The sequence below is a fragment of the Manis pentadactyla genome, chromosome 10 (assembly GCF_030020395.1).
Source record: "Manis pentadactyla isolate mManPen7 chromosome 10, mManPen7.hap1, whole genome shotgun sequence".
Taxonomy (NCBI): Eukaryota; Metazoa; Chordata; class Mammalia; order Pholidota; family Manidae; genus Manis; species Manis pentadactyla.
In genome coordinates, this window is record NC_080028.1 from 16,878,846 (window position 1) to 16,903,998 (window position 25,153).

General features: G+C 39.6%; 1 protein-coding gene across 6 annotated transcripts in view; it reads right to left on the reverse strand.

The window, feature by feature from the left end:
- The window catches only part of TXNRD1 (thioredoxin reductase 1), a 75,890-nt gene that overhangs the window by 17,146 nt on the left and 33,591 nt on the right, over positions 1-25,153 (reverse strand). For all 6 annotated transcript variants that reach the window (XM_036891154.2, XM_036891151.2, XM_036891155.2 and 3 more), the window contains 6 exons: positions 24,974-25,066; positions 24,305-24,381; positions 21,996-22,152; positions 8,340-8,447; positions 7,337-7,432; positions 2,569-2,703 (listed from right to left, as the gene is read on the reverse strand). In XM_036891154.2, the coding sequence (XP_036747049.2) occupies positions 2,569-2,703; positions 7,337-7,432; positions 8,340-8,447; positions 21,996-22,152; positions 24,305-24,381; positions 24,974-25,066 (666 nt within the window). The remainder of the gene's footprint in view (positions 1-2,568; positions 2,704-7,336; positions 7,433-8,339; positions 8,448-21,995; positions 22,153-24,304; positions 24,382-24,973; positions 25,067-25,153) is intronic.

Below are 25,153 nucleotides of genomic sequence, written 5' to 3' on the forward strand. Positions count from 1 at the left end.
TCCACTGTCACCAACCCAATTTAGGCCACCACCTCTTCCCCTCTGCCTGTGGACAGGCCTCCTCTGGCCCCTCCTCCATAGTGCAGCCAGAGTGTTTCTCTCAACAAAGCTGATCACGCTATTCCCCTGATTTAAACCTCTCAGCTGAATCCCAATGCCCCTGGCCTTGGTTTACAAAGCCATGACCTCCCCCATCTCCCTGTCCAGCATAACATTTTTTTTTCCTACCTCTCTCCTAGCTCTTCCAAGTTACAGCAGTATTAAAGGCCTTTCAAGCCCCTGAATGAGCTGTGATCTCTTCCAGAGCCCTTTTATTTGGTGTTCCCTCCGACGCCAACACACCCTCTCATCTTAGACAAGAACACCCTCAACATCCTGCCCCAGTGCCCTGCTCCATATGCCACTTCATGTTCACCCTGACCCTGGATTGTAACTGGCCCTTCATGCATCTGCCTTTCTGCTCTTAATCACATCGTAGATACGCCTTGTCTCCAAGTGCCCAGCACAGTGCCACACACATAACCACACAATAAACGTCTTCACAGAGTAAGGCAACTTCCAACTTTTTCTCATTCATCAGCCACCTGATTGGAAGAGGAGACCTTTTAAAGCCCCATTTAAGCAGTGGAACATTCGGCCTCTTGAGCTTCAGAGTCACAGCAGAACCAATAGAAGGAGGAGCACAGTGCAAATGCTTAAGAAGGTTTCCCAAACATATGCCAGATGTACCAATAGCAGGCCTCAGCTGACCACCCTGCACGCGGGGGCTCAGGAAGACCCCTGCCTCGTGACCACATCTCTCCGCCCCACGGGCAGTCATCCTGCCAGAGGCTGCCTGTTCACCACTGCTGGATCACAGCACGGCCAGGGGGTGGGAGGAGCCAAAGCAGCCCACTGAGAGTGGAATTCAGATTAAAAGAATTAGACACTTGGAAATGTAAACTGGGAAGTCATTTATCTTTTCATCAGAGTTGAATTAGGTCCCCCAGAAAGGTATGTTCAAGTCCTAAACCCCCGTACCTGTTAATATGACCTTATTTGGAAACAGGGTCATTGCAGATGTATCCAAGTTAAGACGAGGTCATGTTGGATCAGAGTGGACCCTGATCCAATGAGGATTCACACTATATGGGGGAAACTGGACAGAGACACACAGGAGGTAAGGCCATGTGGAGGGAGAGGCAGAGCCCGGAGAGGTGAGGAGTGAGTGGAGGAGCAGCAGGGGCTGCCGGCAGCCACCAGAGTTGGAGCAGCAGCGAGCGCTGCTTCTCTCGGGCCTGTGGAGGGAGCACGCCATGCGGACACCTGGACTTCAGACTTCTAACCTCCACAACTACCCGAGAATTAATTTCTGTTGTTTTAAACCACCCGGTCTGTGGCACTTTTATTACAACAACCCTAGGAAACCCTACTCACTAAAAGTGTTTTTGGAAAAAAAAGAAGTTAATTGGTTCTTCGTTAGGCAGTCTGAGTCATCACACTGAATAAAAGATAACACTGTACATCCTTTAAGAGCTTTAAGCTAGACTTCAATTTTCCTGTTGTATTTTTTTAGAAGTGTAGTTTTCTTTCATAAAAACAGCAGTTTTCTATGAATAATGTCCTAGTTAATTAACCATGCTACTATTTCATGCTTCCATCCCAATCAGGTACATATTAATACAGGAGGACACAATCCCTAACCATAGAAAAGGCAACTGCAACATTTTCCCAGGTCCTAAAGCTGAAATTTAGTATGCTCAGCAAAGAGTTCAGCCACGCAAGGGCAATCATGAGCAGAGACCAACCAGTTAACAAGTTGCTGAATAAAATCTGACACAATTGTGTGTGTGTGTGTGTAAGCACAATGTACACTCTGGAAAGTACTAACTACAGAGGCCACATAATAGCTGTAATTTTCAACTCCATACCTCAGCTTATATAATAGACTTCTCCACAGCCTTTGCAAAGTTCTCCAGTGTAGACACATTTTTGGTTTATAATCTTTACAGTAAATATCACAATACTCAAGTCTCAGGTGATCACAGACAAGTGGGAAGAAACACTGACACCAGAGGCCCATAGTGGCTAATTTCCAGTTCTACTGTTTGCTTGATTTTTTAAAAGCATCACTTTCAAATCTCATCCTTTGATAACAAAAGCTAAAGAGGTAAGCAACATCATGTAACCTTGACATAGCTTCAGGATAACTAAGATTGAAGCTCTTTCTGCACATCAAAGGTATCATTAACTAACTGCCATAAAAACTATTTAGGAGACATGACAGATAAACGATTTAAGGCACACACTATAGCTCACTGTCATCATTTTTACCATTTAAGAACATGACTGAGCTATCTAGTTCACACAGTTCACACCTGGAATGAAAAATATTTGAAGGGGGAAAACTCATTTCTAGAGACAAGGCTTTCTGTTGAGGTATATTTTCAATCAATAAGCTGTAAAGAGGAAGAGCAGCAGCTCAAGTACATTGGAGAGACACGAGCTTCAGAGCCTGTGGCCTGCCACCTGTAAGCCAGGTGATGTGCACTTTCGCAGAGCAGAGCAGAGCAGGTGTGGGCAACTCACCTCTGCGCAGACGGGGTGGATCCCAATGGTGCTGTCCAGCTGCTGCTTGGTCAGCCCACACTTGAGTGCAGCCGCAAAGCCCTGTGTAACTTCCCCAGCGTTTGGACCCAGCACGTGGAAGCCCACCACTCGTTCCTAGGTTAGAAAATGAGGTAAAACCAATTACGTCCATTTTTTTCCTCAACAGCCTAGATTATGTCCCCAGTCTATTCTAAGAATCCCATTCAGAAATGGCCAAAGACTTATATTAATGCTTGCCACTAAATGCTGTTTAAACTGAAGATATCCCAACACGGACCAATAGGGAGTGTGGTGGTCCCATCAAGCAAGAAGGAACTGACAAGAACTGGCCTTTGATGATAGTGAAGAAAGAGAGTAAAAGCAAGAATGTCTGCAACTCTGTAAGCACCAGACTGTTTTGGAAAATGTTTTCAAAGGACAGTTGTGTCCTCATCTTCTCTATTATTTGTCTCAAAGCTCCAGATAAATTATGTGATAGCTGTAACATTTAAAAGCAGACATTTAAATTACAAAACCATTTTAACCAAGAAATTGGGGATACACAGCAAATGAGACTTAAGACCCTTCCAATCTAAAACATTTTTGAAAGCACACACACAAAAATGTTAGCAACTTGGAAGTATCTGTGTAGAAATTATTTTGGATAAATTCTAAGTCCCCAACTCAGGCTACCTCTGCCAAGAGTAGAGAAATTGGATGCATTCTACTGCTCAGACTTTCAGAGCCAGCTCTGCTAGACTTATCCAGCTGTGTCTCCTTGTAACAGATGAGACAACTCAAGCCATGGGATGCAGAGCTCTTTCTAGGGTTCAACTACTTCCTGGGATTCTGGTCACTTGTGGAAAGCAATCAGGAAGGTCATTCTGTTGCCAAAGTACTGTAACATGTTCCACGTTGGCCTCTTCCATATTCACCCTGACTATCACAGGGTTAGCATATGGGTAAATAAAGCACAAAATATGCCAGCACTTAAAATCTACCAGATGAACATATAATAAATATGGATAGATCTCCAAAAAATGATATCCAAAAGAAAAAATCATGGGTGTCTATTTAGCTCAGGATTCCACTCTTCATTAAACCACAATGTACGATGTTTATGGCTACATCATAGGTTACAAACATAAGGACCTCAACAGGTAAGATGCTCTAAGTTCAGGACAGTGCTGCCTCTGCGGCAGGGAAGGACAAGGAGTATAGGATCAAGAAGCAATAAAAAGACTACATAGGCCCGGCTGCAGCTCATAATATGGGCCCCACCCTGCCTGGGCCTGAATCCGGCTCAGCCATTATCTAGAAGGTGATCTGGCACAATCACTTAACTCGCATGGACTTCAGTTTCCTCATCAGTGAAATGGGGATAACAATAGCACACACCTCAGAGAGGATTAAAGATGGCAGCGTGAGAGGAGAGACAGAAGCTTCCTCCTAAAACTGGATACAATTAGAAAATTTAATTGGTGCAACTAATGCTGAGAGAGCAACAGGAAAGAGGATGCGTCAGACAGCACACACCTGGAGTAAAGAGCAGACCTCAGCGAACGGGGTAACGTACTGGAGCTGTGGCTCCGCGGGACCCGAGCCCTTCCCCCGCCCAGTGCACCGGGGGGAGGAAGAGAAACGGAGCAGAGAGGGAGTGGAAGGCCTGGGACTGCTGAATACCTAGCTCGGGAGATCTGCGCTGGGAGGACAAACCTACATCTCATGGTGCTTTCATCATACTCTCATGATTACGGGGTTGGAAAGCTGGGACAGGCAGAGTTCCTGCGGAGACTGGGATTCTGGTCACCTGTGGAAAGCAGGGATCCATATCCGGCTGCTCTGGGACAAAAGCTTTTATCTGTGTGCTTGGCCCACTGGCTCAGGCCGTGGAGACAGGCACAGCAGCCAGGAGGCGGGAAACAGCTCTTTCCTACCCCCAGGCACCAGTACTGCTCCCCTGTGACCCCTGACATTGCTTCAGGCGCTCAGCAGCTCCAGAATAGAGCTTCTGGACACTAGAGGGCGCCATATACAAACATGAAACGCCAAAGGAACCTTGTCCAGAGTAAAATTATTAATACAACTCCCGAGAAAGATTTAAATGATATGGACCTCGTGACTCTTCCTGAAAGGGAGTTCAAAATAAAAATCATCAACATCTTAATGGAGGTACGGAAAGACATCCAAGAACTCAGGAATGAATTCAGGTCAGAGATCCAATCATTGAAGAGCACGATGGAGGGTATTAAAAGCAGGTTGGATACGGTGGAGGAGACGATAAATGAAATAGAAACTAGAGAAGAGGAATACAAAGAAGCTGAGGCACAGAGAGAAAAAAGGATCTCTAAGAATGAAAGAATATTGAGAGAACTGTGTGACCAATCCAAACGGAACAATATTCGCATTATAGGGAGACCAGAAGAAGAGAGAGAGAAAGGGATAGAAAGTATCTTTGAGGAGGTAGTTGCTGAAAACTTCCCCAATCTATGGAAGGAGATAGTCTCTCAGGCCATGGAGATCCATAGATCTCCCAACACAAGGGACCCAAGGAAGACAACACCAAGACACATAGTAATTAAAATGGGAAAGATCCAGGATAAGGATCAATTAAAAGCAGCCAGAGGCAGAAATAAGATCACATACAAAGGAAAGCCCATCAGGCTAACATCAGACTTCTCAGCAGAAACCTTACAGGCCAGAAGGGAGTGGCATGATGTATTTAATGCCATGAAGCAGAAGGTCCTGGAACCAAGATTACTTTATCTGGCGAGATTATCATTTAAATTTGAAGGGGGGATTAAACAATTTCCAGATAAGCAAAAGCTGAGACAATTTACCTCCCACAAACCATCTCTACAGTGTATTTTGGAGGGACTGCTATAGACGGAAGTGTTCCTAAGGTTGAATAGCTGTCACCAGAGGTAATAAAACCACAGTAAAGAAAGAACAGCTAATTACTAAGCAAATGCAAAATTAAATTAACTATCCCCAAAGTCAATCAAGGGATAAACAATAGCACATACCTCATAGGGCTGTGGTAAGGATTAACTAAGTTAATACATGTGGACCACCAAATAGTGCCTGGGACGCAGTTAAGTGCTCAGTAAATACAAGCTAGGACCAACTTCCTCTGTGACGGTTTCTCACTTACAAGAGAAAACCTCTGAAGCCGACAGAGCAAAATGTTAACATTCATTGAATCTAGATAGTGGGTATTTTCCCCACCTTTCTGTAAGTTTTAAGTATTTCATGTACAAAAAAGAACAGCATACAAAAAGACTGAAAGCCTAGAAGACAACAGACACTGGAAAAACCAAGCACATTTAGACACTGTGCAGGGGCTGACTCAAAATGAATAAAGCATGCCCCAAGGATGGTCAAGTTCTGGAAGCATGCTTTGGTACGAGATTGCTCATGCAGAAGAGCCACGATGACAAGTACTCGTCTTTTCTAATGCCGTCCTTGTCTATGAAAATAATTGAAAACAATTATCACCCTACTTATGACCTCAACTAATTAAGATGGGTGTATTGGTAGTGAAAATTATTTTCATATTATATTTTTAAAATGCCATTTGAACAAATGACACAGCAGTGCAAAGACAAGACCATTTATATACAGCTAAAACAGATTGGCATGCTCTGAAGGAAACTTGAGATTCCCTTGATGCTATGTGCAACTGAAGTATCTCTTGCCAGAAGCAATACCCAAAAGCCAATGAGAACCCCTGAGGGTTTCTCCTACTGAGTACAGAATGGTATCTAATGTCTACTAATACAAATAAACTTATAATGAAACATAATTAAGAAGAAAAAACACTACACAAACTTGTTCTTTATGTCAGCTGTACAGCTTCCTATGGGTTACCTTAGTATATTCAGGTATTAAATGCATTTACCTTTTTTGTATAAGATACAGGTTTTCCTAGAATCCTGGGTTCTACAAAAAGCAACTTGTAACAGGGCTACCATCTAGAGTAGTAGTTTCTGAACAGGATACATGGCTTAATTATATTCAAATCCCAAGATAAGAAATTATGACTTGATTAGGTTTTTGACACATGAATTCTTTAGCACTATTTACATTTTTACTGAGGACGTACTTTTTAAGGTGAGGTCCCAACTAAGTTAAAAATATCAGTTCCATAAGATTTAATTCACAAGTATGTGTATGTAACACATGTATGTCCTTGGCTACAATATAAATGGGAGCAGCAGTGAGAGAAGTTTAAAAACCACTGACTGACACCATCACTCTGAGGGATGGAAACAAGCTATTAAGGCAAGGAGTTTGCCCACATGCCTTCAGTTACCAGTTGTTACATGCAGGCAGCAGGCAGTACACCCTTAAATCAGAACCCAATTAAGAGCCCTTCCCATTACACCTTTCTTAGTGCCAGCTACTTAGGATATAAACTTGCATTACTCCTGCTTTTATATTTTGTCAGTATTTCTAGGCAGCTGATGACTTCATTGCTCCCTTGTAAACACACACACACACACACAGTCCTCAAGTTGTCCCACTGTTTCTTTCACTTAGCAAGTTTTGACAGCCTGCCTGCTATGGGCAGGGCCCTGTGCAGGTGAAACAGAAAGAAGATCCTGCATTGTCACCAGGGTCCTGGCCATTGAGTAATATCTACACAGCTAGAGAGACTGATAGGTAAAATACTAAAGCAATGCAGTGTGAATCGTGATCAAAATAGAGCTACACATTCAAAACAAAGTGAAATTATTAGACAGGATTAAATGAGAACTGTACTTACATTGTCTTTGATATTACAGATTATTTTTGCATAACATTTGTTGTTATCTCTTGATGGAATTGCCCATTCCAGTGGCCAGAAGTAACTATGGTAAATCTGAGAAGACATAAGCACAATTTAGACTCATTATCCTAAGAAGCATTTTGTCAAACAGTAGGTGTGGTGTTAGACAGTGGAGGATCTTGGTTAATTAGACTTTTGTTAAACAACAAACTTCATGGAATAAATAGGAATTTGGTCAGAAGGCAAATGATTATGAACTCCTGTTGTCAGGCCCTTTTGCTGTAAGTGCCCACCTTAATTACATCACAACCTCAAGAGTATACAACTTAAGTAGTAATAACAACAAAGAGCAAGCAAATGAAAGAAAGAAGCCAGGTAATTACTTATCATCTTGCATTTTAAAAAAAAGAGAAAAGAACCCAACACTATCTTGTATAAGAATGACAACTTTGGGCAAGAAATAAGGTGCCAGGGACAATTCTAGCAGTTATCTAGTTCTCTGGCTTAGTGCTTCCTCCTCCGGCATTATCCACCAAAGTACTGGAGGAGAGGAGGAGCGGGGGAGGGAAGAAGGAAGGGGCAGGTGGAGGGCCGCACAGGCATCTTTACAGATGTTTCATAAATTTAAGTCTGGAGATCAAGGGATTTTTTTTTCTTCTTCAACTGCTAGCCTCAATTCAAAACATATATGGCTGACTATCTTTTAAAAACACTGATTATGCAGACATTGTAATAAGTGTCCTTTGATACTGTGATACAGTGTCAATTTTTAAAACAATCTGGCATTTAATTACTTTCAAATGATTCAGGGAAAAAAAACATATACACACACAGTGAATATGAAAAGTATAAAACAAGTGAGTAAAATGTTAATATATGAATCTGCATAATGAGCACATGAAAGTTCTTTGTACTATTTTTCAACTTTTCTGTATGCTTGATATTACTTTAAATTTTGAAAAACTAGTAGTAACGAAACATAGTGAAAGGTATAACTTACTTCAATATTTTCTTCCCCAAATTTCTCCACAGCTTTCTCTTCAGAAAGACCACAAGAACCGTATTCCAAAGGAGTAAATACAGTTGTTGGAACATTTTCATAGTCACACTGTTTAGTGGAGGAAAAGAGTTATGACATGAGAAATCATTAACTCAAAAAAGAGTATACTTCAAAGAGGTGCAAAAAGAAATTAGGAGAGGGAAAGCAGACCAATAAATATCTAGTGGAAGTATGGGAAATCACAATTCCAGACATAAACCCACTACACTGAGAACCATTAAGTTATGTAATACATCTGGAGGAACTGGTCATGGAATGATTCATGTGGCTTCTCCATCCACTGACCAACTGATGTTAACAAGGAGGACACACTTTCTTTCCCTTTTAATGAAGCAGCCACAAACAATACTATTGTACCCAATGTCAAGAGGTTACACAAATGAATAGATTTCTTGGATAATCAATCAGGTAATACAAATTAGAGCCATAAAAACTTTTTGTATTTTTTGGCCCTATCACCCACTTCTAGAAACCTACAATAATAATATTTAGAAAAAGCTAAAGGCATTAACTGGCATTGCTGAAGTACTCATCAATAGTAGCAATATATTGGAGTGGCTTTACAATGCGAAGAAGTGGGTCTACAGTACTTACTCTCAGTGTAATATTTTGCAGTCATTAAAATGGTAATGAAAACCAAAAAAACAAAAAAACAAAAAACAAAAAAGTTCATGGCGGTATTTCCAAAGCATTTTTTAGGTTAAAGGTGTAGATGACAAAAGGGTTCTCAAGTCAACCAAGTTTGTAAAATACTACGTTAAGCAAATAAACAGGTTATCTCTACCCCAAGTTTCTCAGAACCTTTAATACACTGATAAGAACTGTGAAAAATGTATTATGTTAAGTATTTTTATAAATGCAATTTAGCAAAAACCTACTGGTCACATTTGTACACAAAGGTCAGCCTAAGTAATATCCTGTACTTAAAAGTCAATCATCTTTAAAACAGCTGGTGAAATCTTTGAAGGTGTCTCCCTCCATATAATCCTTTTTATCAAAAAAGAACATAAACCCTTGGAATTCTGATTCAAAAGAAAAGACAGACATGCACTTATGGACATCTGGCCTATCAGGGATTTAGCTTCCTGTTTTCAACAACTTTAGACAAATCTGAGGCAACACTTTCTAGACATTGGACAAACAGGCAGTGCAGGACCGCGATCCCTGGGAAGGGAAATGAATGAGGGGAGCCCATTTACTGCCCAGAGAAGTTTCTCCAGGACTCAGTGCAACAAGGGGAACCTCAGAGTGCAGCGGACTTTCTGAGTTATGGAGACAGAGATAACAGTTCAGGGAAGCCAAGATGGCTCGAAGCTGTGGGGAGGGCAGAAGGCCAGAGAGGATGGAGCTGCACAAAGAGGATTCCTGGGATTTGGATGGAATACGGATCTGTAACGTGTCAGAGGGAAGTACTCAAGGGTGAGGAAAGTACCACTGGAGAGCAGGAGGTCCCAAAACAACCAGAGCTCTTTCAGGGCCGGAAATAGTTTCTGTTCCCGCAAACCAGAGCACAAAGAATTCATACTGTAAGAGGAGTGGGGAAGAGACCTCCAAGGGCATCAATTTAGTAGTGGAACTCAAGCGGCCAAAAACTAAAGGCTGCTATCCACAGACCTTAAGAAAGCATAAAAGCAAGTTACAAAAAGGTAAAACTAATTCCATGTAACTTAACGAGCTGCCAGAACAAAGTCCAGCACTTAAAGGAATTCAACAAAACCCAGCATCCAGTACCGTAAAAACATCCAGAAGTAACAAGACATGCAGAGGAGCAAGGACATGTGAAACAAAACCAAGAAAAAAAATCAATCAACAGACATTGAAAAAGAGAGGATGGAATTAGCAGAGGACATTAAAGGAGTTTTACTAATACATTCTGTATAATCAAGAAAGTAGTGGAAAATGTGAATCTGCTGAGGAGAGATTTATTAAATAAATAAAGCTTATAGAGATGAAAAAAGCTATTCCAAGTGTAAACTACAAAGAATGGGATTACTAGCCCAAGATAATGCAGAAGAAAAGATTAGTGATCTTGAAGACACTACAACAGGCTAAAAAAACAGAAGCACAGAAACAGGTTCAAAACTATGAACAGAGCATCAGAGACCCATGGTATAATAGGCAGTGAACCGATACTCATTAATTGGAGGCTGAGGGGGAAAAAACAAAATAAAGACAGGAAAAAACAACTGGAAAATTTAGCTGGAAAATTTCCAAACTTGATGAAAAATATAAAGAGGAAATCCAAGAATCTTGACAAACCACAAGCAAAATAATTATAAAGAAAAGCATGCGAAGGCATGCAATAATCAAGCAGCTCATAAAACAGTAATAAAAATATTGAGCAACAAAAATACAAATGATAGCACGTTTCTCTTCAGAATCTATGCAACCACAAGACAATGGGCAAATTATTAAAATATTAAACGAAACATGATAAATCTAGCACTCTATATTCAGCAAAAATATCTTCCAAAAAATGAAGGCAAAATAAATTTTTTTAAAAAGAAAATGCTAAAGAATTCAGCACGAACAGACATGCACTAAATAACTGTTAAAGGAAGTTCTTCAGGTAGAAAATGGTGTATCAGATAAAAATCTGGATCCAAATAAGAGACATGTTTCTCCTGGATCCCAAAACTGTTTCCAATCATCTTACATAAACTACTGTGGCCAACCTGAGATTTTATTTAGACAAACTACTGTGAAATATTCAACAGTTTACTTAACGAACTTTTAGACCACAACCCTTCTTAAGTTAAAGATAGGTGGTGTTCTGTGGTTTCTCTAGTTTCCATGTATTTTTTGTATTTACTATAAAATCGAGTTAACTTATAAAGTACAACTTTATATAATAGTAAAGATGCTAGTGTTTTACTATTTGTAAAAATAAAAGTATTTCAAGTGTTTGAGAATAATTCTAAATAGACCCAAGAGACGATAACCAGTCATTCTGATAAGAAGTCCATCATACTGTGCTTTACAGGTATGTGTGTCTTTATCATTTGTATTTTTAAAGAGCTTAGTGGAATGTCCATCATCTACAGGCTGACTCAGATTTATGTTCTCTATCAGTTCGGTTCTCTTATTACTTTTTGAGATGGTAAAAGCTTTTTTTTTCATTTTTTCATTTATGCTCCCCAAATAATGGGATAGTTTATTTAGCAGCAAATATTTTTAGTAGCTTTGAAAATGGCATTCATCATTACTAAGTATTTTAAGAAGGTTTAATTCAATTTTTCCAATATATTTTCCACTTCACTTTATTTAGGAAAATATTAAGTTTCAGAAGCTGTGCAAGCTGCTGCATTCATTCAAGTTTTGAGACATCTTTTCTATCCTCATCACCTATTCTTTCATAATCTAAACTTCCCAAATCTTCCTTCTCTCTTGGGCAATAAATTGTCACGGTTATGAGAGCAATATCTACAATTAGACTTGGACTTAATTCAGGCCTGGGCTGCCTTCTAGCACTATAACCTTTAACAGTTACCTAAGTTTCCTGTAGTATGTTGTCATTCTTCACAGCAATCATAAGGCTGAATGAGACAATGCACATGAAACAATGTACCAGACATGCCAGAAGCACCCAAACATAGCTGCCCTTGGTCTCCTTTCCTACAAGCACTCTTGTGACTCAGTGACAAATATGTATCAATTTTGAAGGATGGCACAAACTCCCATGACTCAATTTGGGTTCCCTTATAATCCCCTAACAGGTTTAATTTAGCCAGCTGCTTATGTTAAGCTGGGTTTTTCAGCAGAGAGTTGCTCCTCTCGAAGTAAATAAGGAAGGTAGGCGTGGATCCTCCCCCCTTCTGAGGTATGTGATAATGTTCTTATTAGTACATGTTGGGCAAAATTAAAGGGATTATGTAGTTTTTTTGAAAAAGCTTGGGTAATTTCCCCAAATACAATCAACCTAGATATCTACTGGCATTTCAGCTTTATTTACTATACTGAACGGCAGACCAGTGAGATTTCAAACTCAGCACCGGTTTACTTCCCTGCTCTGTAAAACACCTGTCATAAAAGTTAAACTAAAAATAAGGAAAACAACAAAAGCATCCTTTAATTTCAACTTACATTAAATTCTGATGCTAATTAAAGCTTAAGGCACTTTAAGAAAGAATTTATTGGAGATTGCAGCCAAGATGGCGGCATGAGTAGAGCAGCGGAAATCTCCCAAAACCACACATATCTATGAAAATACTACAAAGACAACTCTTCCTAGAATAAAGACCAGAGGACACAGAACAACATTCAGACCACATCCACACCTGCAAGAACCCAGTGCCTCGTAAAGGGGGTAAGATACAAGCCCCGGCCCCGCGGGAGCCGAGCGCCCCTCCCCCCAGCTCCCGGCGGGAGAAGAGCAGGCAGTGCGGGAGGGAGACGGAGCCCAGGACTGCCGAGCACCCAGCCCCAGCCATCCGGGCCAGAGCGCAGACACAGTACGTGCCCAGGGGGCCCTGGATGCTAGGGAAACAGGGCAGCAAGAACAGTGAGCGGGCACCGGAGGCCTGGCGCCGGGGGACATAAGAAAAGCGAGCGGCCATTTTCTTTTTCTGTTTTGTTTTGGCGAGCGCTTTTTGGAAGTCTTAAACGGATAGGGACCCCAATACTAGGGAAACAGGGCAGCAAGACCGGTAAGCAGATGCCTGAGGCTGGCACCGGAGAATAAAGGAAAACGAGCGGCCATTTTTTACTTTTATTTTTTTATTTTTTAATTAAAAAAAAAATTTTTTTTTTTTTTTTGTGGTCGTTTTGTTTTGGCGGGTGCTTTTTGGAAGTCTTAAAACGGGAGGGCGGGACACTTAATCCGGAGGTAGAGAATCCGGGGATCTCTGGGCACGCTAATCCCCTGGGCTGCAGGGAGCTCGGAGGCCCCTTACGGAGATAAATAGCCTCCCAGCAGCTCCTGCTCCAACGCGACTCCACCATTTTGGAGCAGCTGCCCGAGCCAGGCCACGCCCACAGCAACAGCGGAGATTAACTCCATAGCAGCCGGGCAGGAAACAGAAGCCCGGTCTGCTCGCAGCTGCCCAGCACAAGCCACTAGAGGTCGCTGTTCTCCCAGGAGAGGAGGGCCACAAACCAACAAGAAGGGAAGTTCTTCCAGCCGTCACTCGTCCCAGCTCTGCAGACTATTCCTATCACCATGAATAGGCAAAGCTACAGGCAGACAAAGATCACAGAGACAACACCAGAGAAGGAGACAGACCTAACCAGTCTTCCTGACAAAGAATTCAAAATAAAAATCATAAACATGCTGACAGAGATGCAGAGAAATACGCAAGAGATATGGGATGGAGTCCGGAAAGAGATCACAAATGCCAGAAAGGAGATCGCAGAAATGAAACAAACTCTGGAAGGGTTTATAAGCAGAAAGGATAGGATGCAAGAGGCCATTGATGGAATTGAAATCAGAGAACAGGAACGCATAGAAGCTGACATAGAGAGAGACAAAAGGATCTCCAGGAATGAAACAATATTAAGAGAACTGTGTGATCAACCCAAAAGGAACAATATCCGTATTATAGGGGTACCAGAAGAAGAAGAGAGAGGAAAAGGGATGGAAAGTATCTTGGAAGAAATAATTGCTGAAAACTTCCCCAATCAGGGGGAGGAAACAATTGAACAGACCACGGAAATACACAGAACTCCCAACAGAAAGGATCCAAGGAGGACAACACCAAGACACATAATAATTAAAATGGCAAAGATCAAGGACAAGGAAAGAGTTTTAAAGGCAGCTAGAGAGAAAAAGGTCACCTACAAAGGAAAACCCATCAGGCTAACATCAGACTTCTCCACAGAAACCCTACAGGCCAGAAGAGAATGGCAAGATATATTTAATGCAATGAAACAGAAGGGCCTTGAACCAAGGATACTGTATCCAGCATGACTATCATTCAAATATGATGGTGGAATTAAACAATTCCCAGACAAACAAAAGCTGAGGGAATTTGCTTTCCACAAACCACCTCTACAGGACATCTTACAGGGACTGCTCTAGATGGGAGCACTCCTAGAAGGAGCACAGCACAAAACACCCAACATATGAAGAATTGAGGAGGAGGAATAAGAAGGGAGAGAAGAAAAGAATCTCCAGACAGTGTATATAACAGCTCAATAAGCGAGCTAAGTTAGGCAGTAAGATACTAAAGAGGCTAACCTTGAACCTTTGGTAACCACGAATTTAAAGCCTGCAATGGCAATAAGTACATATCTTTCAATAGTCACCCTAAATGTTAATGGACTGAATGCACCAATCAAAAGACACAGAGTAATAGAATGGATAAAAAAGCAAGACCTGTCTATATGCTGCTTACAAGAAACTCACCTCAAACCCAAAGACATGTACAGACTAAAAGTCAAGGGGTGGAAAAACATATTTCAGGCAAACAATAGCGAGAAGAAAGCAGGGGTTGCAGTACTAATATCAGACAAAATAGACTTCAAAACAAAGAAAGTAACAAGAGATAAAGAAGGACACTACATAATGATAAAGGGCTCAGTCCAACAAGAGGATATAACCGTTCTAAATATATATGCACCCAACACAGGAGCACCAGCATATGTGAAACAAATACTAACAGAACTAAAGGGGGAAATAGACTGCAATGCATTCATTCTAGGAGACTTCAAAACACCACTCACCCCAAAGGATAGATCCACCGGGCAGAAAATAAGTAAGGACATGGAAGCACTGAACAACACAATAGAAAAGATGGACCTAATAGACATCTACAGAACTCTACATCCAAAAGCAACAGGATACACATTCTTCTCAAGTACATATGGAACATTCTCCAAAATAGACCACATACTAGGCCACAAAAAGAGCCTCACTAAATTCCAAAACATTGAAATTCTACCAACCAACTTTTCAGACCACAAAGGCATAAAACTAGAAATAAACTGTAACAAAGAAAGCAAAGAGGCTCACAAACACATGGAGGCTTAACAACATGCTCCTAAATTATCAATGGATCAATGACCAAATCAAAATGGACATCCAGCAATATATGGAAACAAATGACAACAACAACACTAAGCCCCAACTTCTGTGGGACACAGCAAAAGCAGTCTTAAGAGGAAAGTATATAGCAATCCAAGCATATTTAAAAAAGGAAGAACAATCCCAAATGAATGGTCTAATGTCACAATTATCGAAATTGGAAAAAGAAGAACAAATGAGGCCTAAGGTCAGCAGAAGGAGGGACATAATAAAGATCAGAGAAGAAATAAATATAATTGGGAAGAATAAAACAATAGCAAAAATCAATGAAACCAAGAGCTGGTTCTTCGAGAAAATAAAATAGATAAGCCAGACTTATTAGGAGGAAAAGAGAGTCAACACAAATCAACAGTATCAGAAACGAGAAAGGAAAAATCACGACGGACCCCACAGAAATACAAAGAATTATTAGAGAATACTATGAAAACCTATATGCTAACAAGCTGGGAAACCTAGGAGAAATGGACAACTTCCTAGAAAAATACAACCTTCCAGGACTGACCCAGAAAGAAACAGAAAATCTAAACAGACCAATTACCAGCAACGAAATTGAAGCGGTAATCAAAAAACTACCAAAGAACAAAACCCCCAGGCCAGATGGATTTACCTCGGAATTTTATCAGACATACAGGGAAGACATAATACCCATTCTCCTTAAAGTTTTCCAAAAAATAGAGGAGGAGGGAATACTCCCAAACTCATTCTATGAAGCTAACATCACCCTAATACCAAAACCAGGCAAAGACCCCATCAAAAAAGAAAACTACAGACCAATAACCCTGATGAATGTAGATGCAAAAATACTCAACAAAATATTAACAAACAAAATTCAAAAATACATCAAAAGGATCATACACCATGACCAAGTGGGATTCATCCCAGGGATGCAAGGATGGTACAACATTCGAAAGTCCATCAACATCATCCACCACATCAACAAAAAGAAAGACAAAAACCACATGATCATGTCCATAGATGCTGAAAAAGCATTTGACAAAGTTCAACATCCATTCATGATAAAAACTCTCAGCAAAATGGGAATAGAGGGCAAGTACCTCAACATAATAAAGGCCATCTATGATAAACCCACAGCCAACATTATATTGAACAGCGAGAAGCTGAAAGCATTTTCTCTGAGATCGGGAACTAGACAGGGATGCCCACTCTCCCCACTGTTATTTAACATAGTACTGGAGGTCCTAGCCACGGCAATCAGACAAAACAAAAAAATACAAGGAGTCCAGATTGGTAAAGAAGAAGTTAAACTGTCACTATTTACAGATGACATGATACTGTACATAAAAAACCCTAAAGACTCCACCCCAAAACTACTAGAACTGATATCGGAATACGGCAAAGTTGCAGGATACAAAATCAATACACAGAAATCTGTGGCTTTTCTATACACTAACAATGAACCAACAGAAAGAGAAATCAGGAAAACAACTCCATTCACAATTGCATCAAAAAAAAATAAAATACCTAGGAATAAACCTAACCAAACAAGTGAAAGACTTATACTCTGAAAACTACAAGTCACTCTGAAGAGAAATTAAAGGGGACACTAACAGATGGAAACTCATCCCATGCTCGTGGCTAGGAAGAATTAGTATCGTCAAAATGGCCATCCTGCCCAAAGCAATATACAGATTTGATGCAATCCCTATGAAACTACCAGCAACATTCTTCAATGAACTGGAACAAATAATCCAAAAATTCATATGGAAACACCAAAGACCCCAAATAGCCAAAGTAATCCTGAGAGAATAAAGTAGGGGGGATGTCACTCCCCAACTTCAAGCTCTACTATAAAGCCATAGTAATCAAGACAATTTGGTACTGGCACAAGAACAGAGCCACAGACCAATGTAACAGACAAGAGAATCCAGACATTAACCCAGACATATATGGTCAATTAATATTTGATAAAGGAGCCATGGACATACAATGGCGAAATGACAGTCTCTTCAACAGATGGTGCTGGCAAAATTGGACAGCTACAAGTAGGAGAATGAAACTGGACCATTGTCTAACCCCATATACAAAAGTAAACTCAAAATGGATCAAAGACCTGAATGTAAGTCATGAAACCATTAAACTCTTGGAAGAAAACATAGGCAAAAACCTCTTAGACATAAACATGAATGACCTCTTCTTGAACATATCTGCCCATGCAAGGAAAACAACAGCAAAAATGAACAAGTGGGACTATATTAAGCTGAAAAGCTGCTCTACAGCAAAAGACACCATCAATAGAACAAAAAGGAACCCTACAGTATGGGAGAATATATTTGAAAATGACAGATCTGATAACGGCTTGACGTCCAGAATATATAAAGAGCTCACACGCCTCAACAAACAAAAAACAAATAACCCAATTAAAAAATGGGCAGAGGAACTGAACAGACAGTTCTCCAAAACAGAAATACAGATGGCCAACAGACCCATGAAAAGATGCTCCACATCGCTAATTATCAGAGAAATGCAAATTAAAACTACAATGAGGTATCACCTCACACCAGTAAGGATGGCTGCCATCCAAAGAAGACAAACAACAACAAATGTTGGCAAGGCCGTGGAGAAAGGGGAACCCTCCTACACTGCTGGTGGGAATGTAAATTAGTTCAACCATTGTGGAAAGCAGTATGGAGGTACATCAAAATGCTCAAAACAGACTTACCATTTGACCCAGGAATTGCACTCCTAGGAATTTACCCTAAGAATGCAGCAATCAAGTATGAGAAAGACCAATGCACCCCTATGTTTATCGCAACACTATTTACAATAGCCAAGAACTGGAAGCAACCTAAATGTCCATCGATAGATGAATGGATAAAGAAGATGTGGTACATATACACAATGGAATACTACTCAGCCATTAAGAAAAGGGCATATCCTACCATTTGCAGCAACATGGATGGAGCTGGAGGGTATTACGCTCAGTGAAACAAGCCAAGCGGAGAAAGAGAAATACCAAATGATTTCACTCATCTGTGGAATATAAGAACAAAGGAACACTGAAGGAACAAAACAGCAGCAGAATCACAGAACTCAAGAATGGACTAACAGGTACCAAAGGTAAAGGGACTGGGGAGGATGGGTGGGTAGGGAGGGATAAGGGGGATGGGGAGAAGAAGGGGGGTGTTAAGATTAGCATGCATGGGAGAGTGGGATAAAGGGGAGGGCTGTACAACACAGAGAAGGCAAGTAGTGATTCTACAACATTTGCTATGCTGATGGACAGTGACTGTAATGGGGTTTATAGGGGGGACCTGGTATAGGGGAGAGCCTAGTAAACATAATATTCATCATGTAAGTGTAGATTAATGATACCAAAAAAAAAAAAAAAAGGCAGCTCCTGTGTGGAGATCTCCAAAGAGTCCTACACAAGGGTATAAAGGGCATATAAATGTGTAGGCAAAGGGTCTGTTTGTGTTTATACAGAGGATCAAAGCCTAATTGGGCTACCCTGAAAATGAACTAAGATACGATATGAAAAAGAACTTCCAACATCAGCACTCTCTGGAAGACTCATGCCAGAAGATGACCATCAAAAAACCCCAACAAAGATCCACGCACTGCTACAGCTGTAGATGCACTCATCCCACCAGTTCCTGGACTTGCCATGGGAATGAAGGAGGAGATATCTAAACTGGCCTGTGCATACAGTAAAACAACAAATTTGACTGGATCTATACCGTTGGAACTCAAACAAGAATTAGGAGAAGTGCAAATTGTAGCGCTCCAAAATCTTACAACTACAGACTATTTACTGTTAAAAGAACATATGGGATGTGAACAGTCCCCAGGAATGGGTTGTTTTAATTTGTCTGATTTCTCTCAGACTCTTCAAGCTCAGTTGGACAATATCCACCATATCATAGATAAGTTTTCACAAATGCCTAAGGTGCCTAACTGGTTTTCTTGGTTTCACTGGAGATGGCTCGTAATTACAGGTATGCTTTGGTTATGTAACTATACTCCTATTATGTTAATGTGTGTGCGCAATTTAAGTAGTAGTTTAAAACCTATACATGCTGAAGTTACTCTACAAGAAGATATGTCAAAGAAATAATCAATCTTCCCATGTTTTCTTCCGCCTGCTACTTCTATAGCTTTTCTTCTGCCTTCCTAATTACAACCCTTAAATAGAATTCGTGCCTCATATCAAATTTACCGAGTATCATAATTCTTCCAAGTGGTAAAGATACCTCAAGACAAATGCTGGGCATAGAAGCCACAGGGCATAAATATGCAAAGAAATAAAAAGCTAACCATTTCAAACAATAAGGCTTCTCTCTCACTTACCAACTTTACATTTCCCTGTATGGCCCCGGAAGATGACTGGTTAGCCAGAGACGGGTAAGATTCCTCAAGGGAGGAACAACCTAAGACAGGCAGAGTCTCAGGGGGGCCATCAGGTGAGAAATTGGGGATCAACAGAGGTGAGGCTTAGAACCTCACCCCCCCTGTTCTGAGAGAAATCTTCTGCATCCGTGGATGTTTTATTGCCCGTGTCTAGCTTGGATTAACACATAGTCTACAGGCACACACCTGATCACCTACATTTGCTCTCTTACAACACTAAACTATGTTTTCTACCTTTATCTTGTATCTACCTACCACTTCAGCATTTTATTAAAAATAATAATAATAAAGAGAGAAATGTGGTATCCACATATAAATCAAGTATAAAAATCAAATGAGTATTCATATTTGAACTGACTGTTTATAGTTCATAATGCATGATCAAAACCAAAAGTTTCTGTGATGACTGCCCTTGTACTATTCACCATGTAACTTATTCACTATGTAAGAATTTGTTCTCCATGTAAGAACTTGTTCGTTATGCTTCAGAAGATTGGAGAATGATGAAAATTAGGCTTGGGGTGGATTAATGATTGTGCATTGAGCATTGACTCCCCTATACAGAATTTTATTGTTGTTAACAACCATTTGATCAATAAATATGAGAGATGCCCTCACAATAACAAAAAAAAAAAAGTACACACTTCTAATTGTAAAATAAATAAGTATCCGGGATGTAATGTATAGCATAAGGAATATAGTCAAAATATTGTAACAACTTGGTATGGTGATAGCTTGTACCTAGAATTATCATGTATATAAATGTTGAATCACTGTGTTGTACACCTGAAACTAAGTAATGTAATACTGTGTGTCAACTACCCTTCAATAAAAAATAATTATCTACAAAAAAAAAGAAAGAAAGAAAGAAAGAATTTATTACCTCGCAGATGCCAGAACATAGTACTATACCCACACATGGAAGATCATATGCAAAATAAGTGGGAAGATACATTAAAGCTTTTTTAAGGAATTTCGTGCTACAATGACTACAAATTTATTAGAAGTAAATTTTTGCATGTTTGCCCTTTGGTTATTTTTAATATATAAAAATATTTCTTCCCATTTTAGAAAAACACAAAGATATAAAGTCACAAACAAATTTAATGCCTTTCAAGGTATATTTCTATATCCCCATTCCTGGTTTACCAGATACTCAATTTCAACAATGAACACAAGACTTAATTCAAATAGTGAGATGAATCGACAGCTATTCCCTGGATGATCAGACAATCTAGGATTCTAAATCCTTTTTTTCACCCTCAATCCTACTAATTTCAAAACAGAAGATTTTATTACATTACTATCTAAACTAACCCCAAGTACATTTAAAACAGCTGTCACAAATTTTAACTGTAGCATTCTTTGAAGTTCCATTGCTATAACTAACCTAGATCAATCAACCAATGATGATCTAGATCCAGACAATGGGTAATGACTACATCCTTTGCAATCAATGTTTCTAGAGTCCTTTTAAAGACATAATTGGAATGTTGATAATGGGGAAGGCTATGCACGTGTAGGGGCAGGCGCTATATGGGAAGTGTCTGTACTTCCCTCTCAATTCTGTAGTGATCCTAAAACTGCTCTACAAAAATAATCTTGAAAAAAAAAAGAAGCATATTTTTTCTTGCCATCTAGTCCATGAAGCATACCTGAGGGTTTCAATTTCCCTCACGTACTTAAAAAAATTATTTTAAGACATATTAATATAACATATTCAACAACATTCTAAGAACAGAAAGTCTAGTTTTAGAAAGGCCATGGTAGTAAAACCTGACTGCTGGTTTAAGCATCTCTGCCCACTGACATTACGACCTAGAACCCCAAATCCTTTCATAGGCCAGACAGTGCCATAAAAAGATTTAGAAAATTAAACTCGTAATAATGAAATTGGATGTAAAGTGCGGTTACTATGAGTATATAGCATAATAGTGCTAAAACTTGATTCATCAAGCTCATTTTATTCTTAGTGTGATGATCCCAAGACTGATAATTCCTAAGAAAGTCACAAAGGTACAGTAGCCTTAACTGTATTCCAAATACAGTTTGGAATACAGTTAAAAAAGCACACCTCGATGCCATCACTGGAAGAGCTAAACCACACAAGGCCTGGAAAACCTCACAGCTACCCCGGGAAATAGAGATCTGGGAGTCTTCTTAAAAACAGAAGCTCGGTGGCAGTGGGTGACAGCCACAACACTCACCTTGACAGTGGAGCCAGCATAAAGCCTCTGAGCCAGCAATCTTCCTGCCTGGATTGCTACTGGGGTAAGCTCCAGCTTCCCCTCCAATATATCACCAATGGCGTAGATATATGGCACACTGGTCTGCTCTTCATCTGTGACAGGTATTTTTCCAGTCCTGAAAATTCAACCCGTTAAAAATCATCAGCGATTACAACCGTTAATTAAATAGAAGAAAATCCCCTTTCTATCAAAGAAGCCCAAAATTGTGACTCCAGCTGACAGCAATATTCTAACATATTAAAAAAAACAAAAAAAACTTGGAGAAAACACTGGCTGCTATTTTGAAATTAAAGGAGTAAGAAAACCCTAGAATGGGAAAACTGGAACACAGTTAAGACTAAGGATTCTAAATTGTAATAACCAGGTCTGCTAGTTATTGTGATCTTGGGAGAACTATTAACATCCTCTAATTTGGAATAATGATAATGGGAATATAATTAAGATGAAAAAGAATTCCATCATCTACCTCAGGGGCTGTGAGGACTGAGTGAGAACGCATATACAACATTTAGCACAACGGCTGTGAGCCCATGGCTCACAGTAAGTACAGAATAAATACTAACTATTAACATTATACGAAATCTAAACCTTAGACCCACTGGCAACAGGCTATCAGGTTACTAAGATAACGGAACAGTGACCTCCTCAACTCCTTTGTCTCTGCACCCCAGTGAAAAATAAACAAAGCAAAAATCTTCACACTCTAATTAGGAAATCTCTTCTCCAGAATATATGTTATTCCTAGAAGGGGGAAAAACTGTACTTTCCAAGGCAGCCTAGTAAGCAGATGCCACAGAGACTCAAGTTATCTGTGAAGTGCTATAATCCAAAGAATTTTGACTTTTAAAACCCTTGAAAACATAGTTTTTCATACCTGTAGCTGTTGTGAGAAATGCAGTGACCACTCTAGTGATCCTAATATTAGGTAGCTCTAAATATGGTTAAATCTGCATATTTAATGAAGCTCAAAGCACATACCTGCAATTAACTATGGGGCTGGGCTCTTTTTCTGTACCAATAATATATTAAAAAAAAAATGCAAGTCAGTGTACCTCTCATTTAGATTTTGAAATGGAAAAAAACAAGATAAACAAGAAATACTAATGTGACACCATACCTAGTTTTCTAAGCTTAAAAAGGGAACTCTATGCTTATGTTACTCTACAAGAAGATATGTCAAAGAAATAATCAATCTTCCCATGTTTTCTTCCGCCTGCTACTTCTATAGCTTTTCTTCTTCCTTCCTAATTACAACCCTTAAATAGAATTTGTGCCTCATATCAAATTTACCGAGTATCATAATTCTTCCAAGTGGTAAAGATACCTCAAGACAAATGCTGGGCATAGAAGCCACAGGGCATAAATATGCAAAGAAGTAAAAAGCTGACCTTTTCAAAGAATATTGCTTCTCTCTCACTTACCAACTTTACATTTCCCTGTATGGCCCCGGAAGATACTGGTTAGCCAGAGACGGGTAAGATTCCTCAAGGGAGGAACAACCTAAGACAGGCACAGTCGCAGGGGGGCCATCAGGAGAGAAACTGGGGACCAACAGAGGGGAGGCTTAGAACCTCACCCCCCTTGTTTTGAGAGAAATCTTCTGCATCCGTGGATGTTTTGTTGCCCTTGTCTAGCTTGGATTAATACTTGGTCTATAAGCACAGACCTGATCATCTACATTTGCCCTCTTACAGCACTAAATTATGTTTTCTACCTTTATCTTGCATCTACCTACCACTTCAGCATTTTTATTTAAAAAAAAAAAATAATAATGATAAGGGAGAAATGTGGGATTCACATATAAATCAAGTATAAAAACCAACCGACTAATCATATCTGACTTGTTTATAGTTCATGATGCATGATCAAAACCCAAAGTTTCTGTGATATGACTGCCCTTGCACTGTTCACCACGTAAGAACTTATTCACTATGTAAGACCTTGTTCACCATGTAAGAACTTGTTTGTTATGCTTCAGAAGATTGGAGACTGTTGAGATATAGGCTTGGGGTTGATTGATGACTGTGCATTGAGTCCCCTATACATAATTTTATTGTTGTTAACAACCATTTGAACAATAAATATGAGAGAAGCCCTCTCCAAAAATAAGAATTACAATAGCATTTTCAATTCTAAAAAAAATACAAAAAACAAAAAAAGGAACTCTCCAACTATGGTAGAAATTCAGTTTAAAAATCTATAACTCCACTATTAATATTATAAATAACTGAAACAATATTCAGTAAGACACAAACTTTTTTTCTTACTTTTCATTTATCTTTACCCCCACAGTTTCCAAACCAATTTTTCTTGTGCAAGCATCTCTTCCTATTGCCAGCAACACCTGAAAAATTAATTAGTGACTATTAACAAAAGGGCTCTGTGGAAGTTGCTTAATCATAATTTTCTCTGCTTATTAAGCCAAGCTGCTTCCATTTTCCAGAGCTGGGAAGAAATATTTCATTTAGAAAACAATGCAAGAGTTTAAAAAATGAAAATCTCAAACAAATTAAAAAAAGGCCTTTGATCATGACATAGCAGAAATCATTATCCATTTCTTTTTAAGAAAAAGGGAGCTAACAATTCCTTAATAATAAATGAAGCCAAGTTTAGAGACAAAGACAGCACAGCCTATGACTGAATTGAAATCTTTTTTAAAACTGTGGGCTAGGGAGATAAAAAGGAACGAACATAGGAGAGAGAAATTCTAGCTCATTTAAAAATTCAGATGCCTTTTTATAGCCATCTGACAAGTAGCATTTTAAGTTATAATGGAGAAAACTTAAAGCCATACCTATAAACAAAACAAATTATAATATCACAAGTAATAAAGATGTTTTAGGTTGAGAAGAGAATCAAGGGTTTGGACATAGCAAACAGCCAGGAAGCACATTATATGCTTTGTCATGAAGTACTGACTTGAGTCCATTCCTTACCGTATTATACTCTCCTTCGATGGTTTCGCCACTGCTGGTGGACTGCGCTACCACCCTCAGTCGGCCAGGTGTCCCTGCTTCAATTTGTTCAACCTATAAAAGTTGATAAAATTTTTACTCCATAATAAAGACATGTATCAAGGTAGGTAAGTGGGTCCTTCCCCCTTCTATCTGATTAAC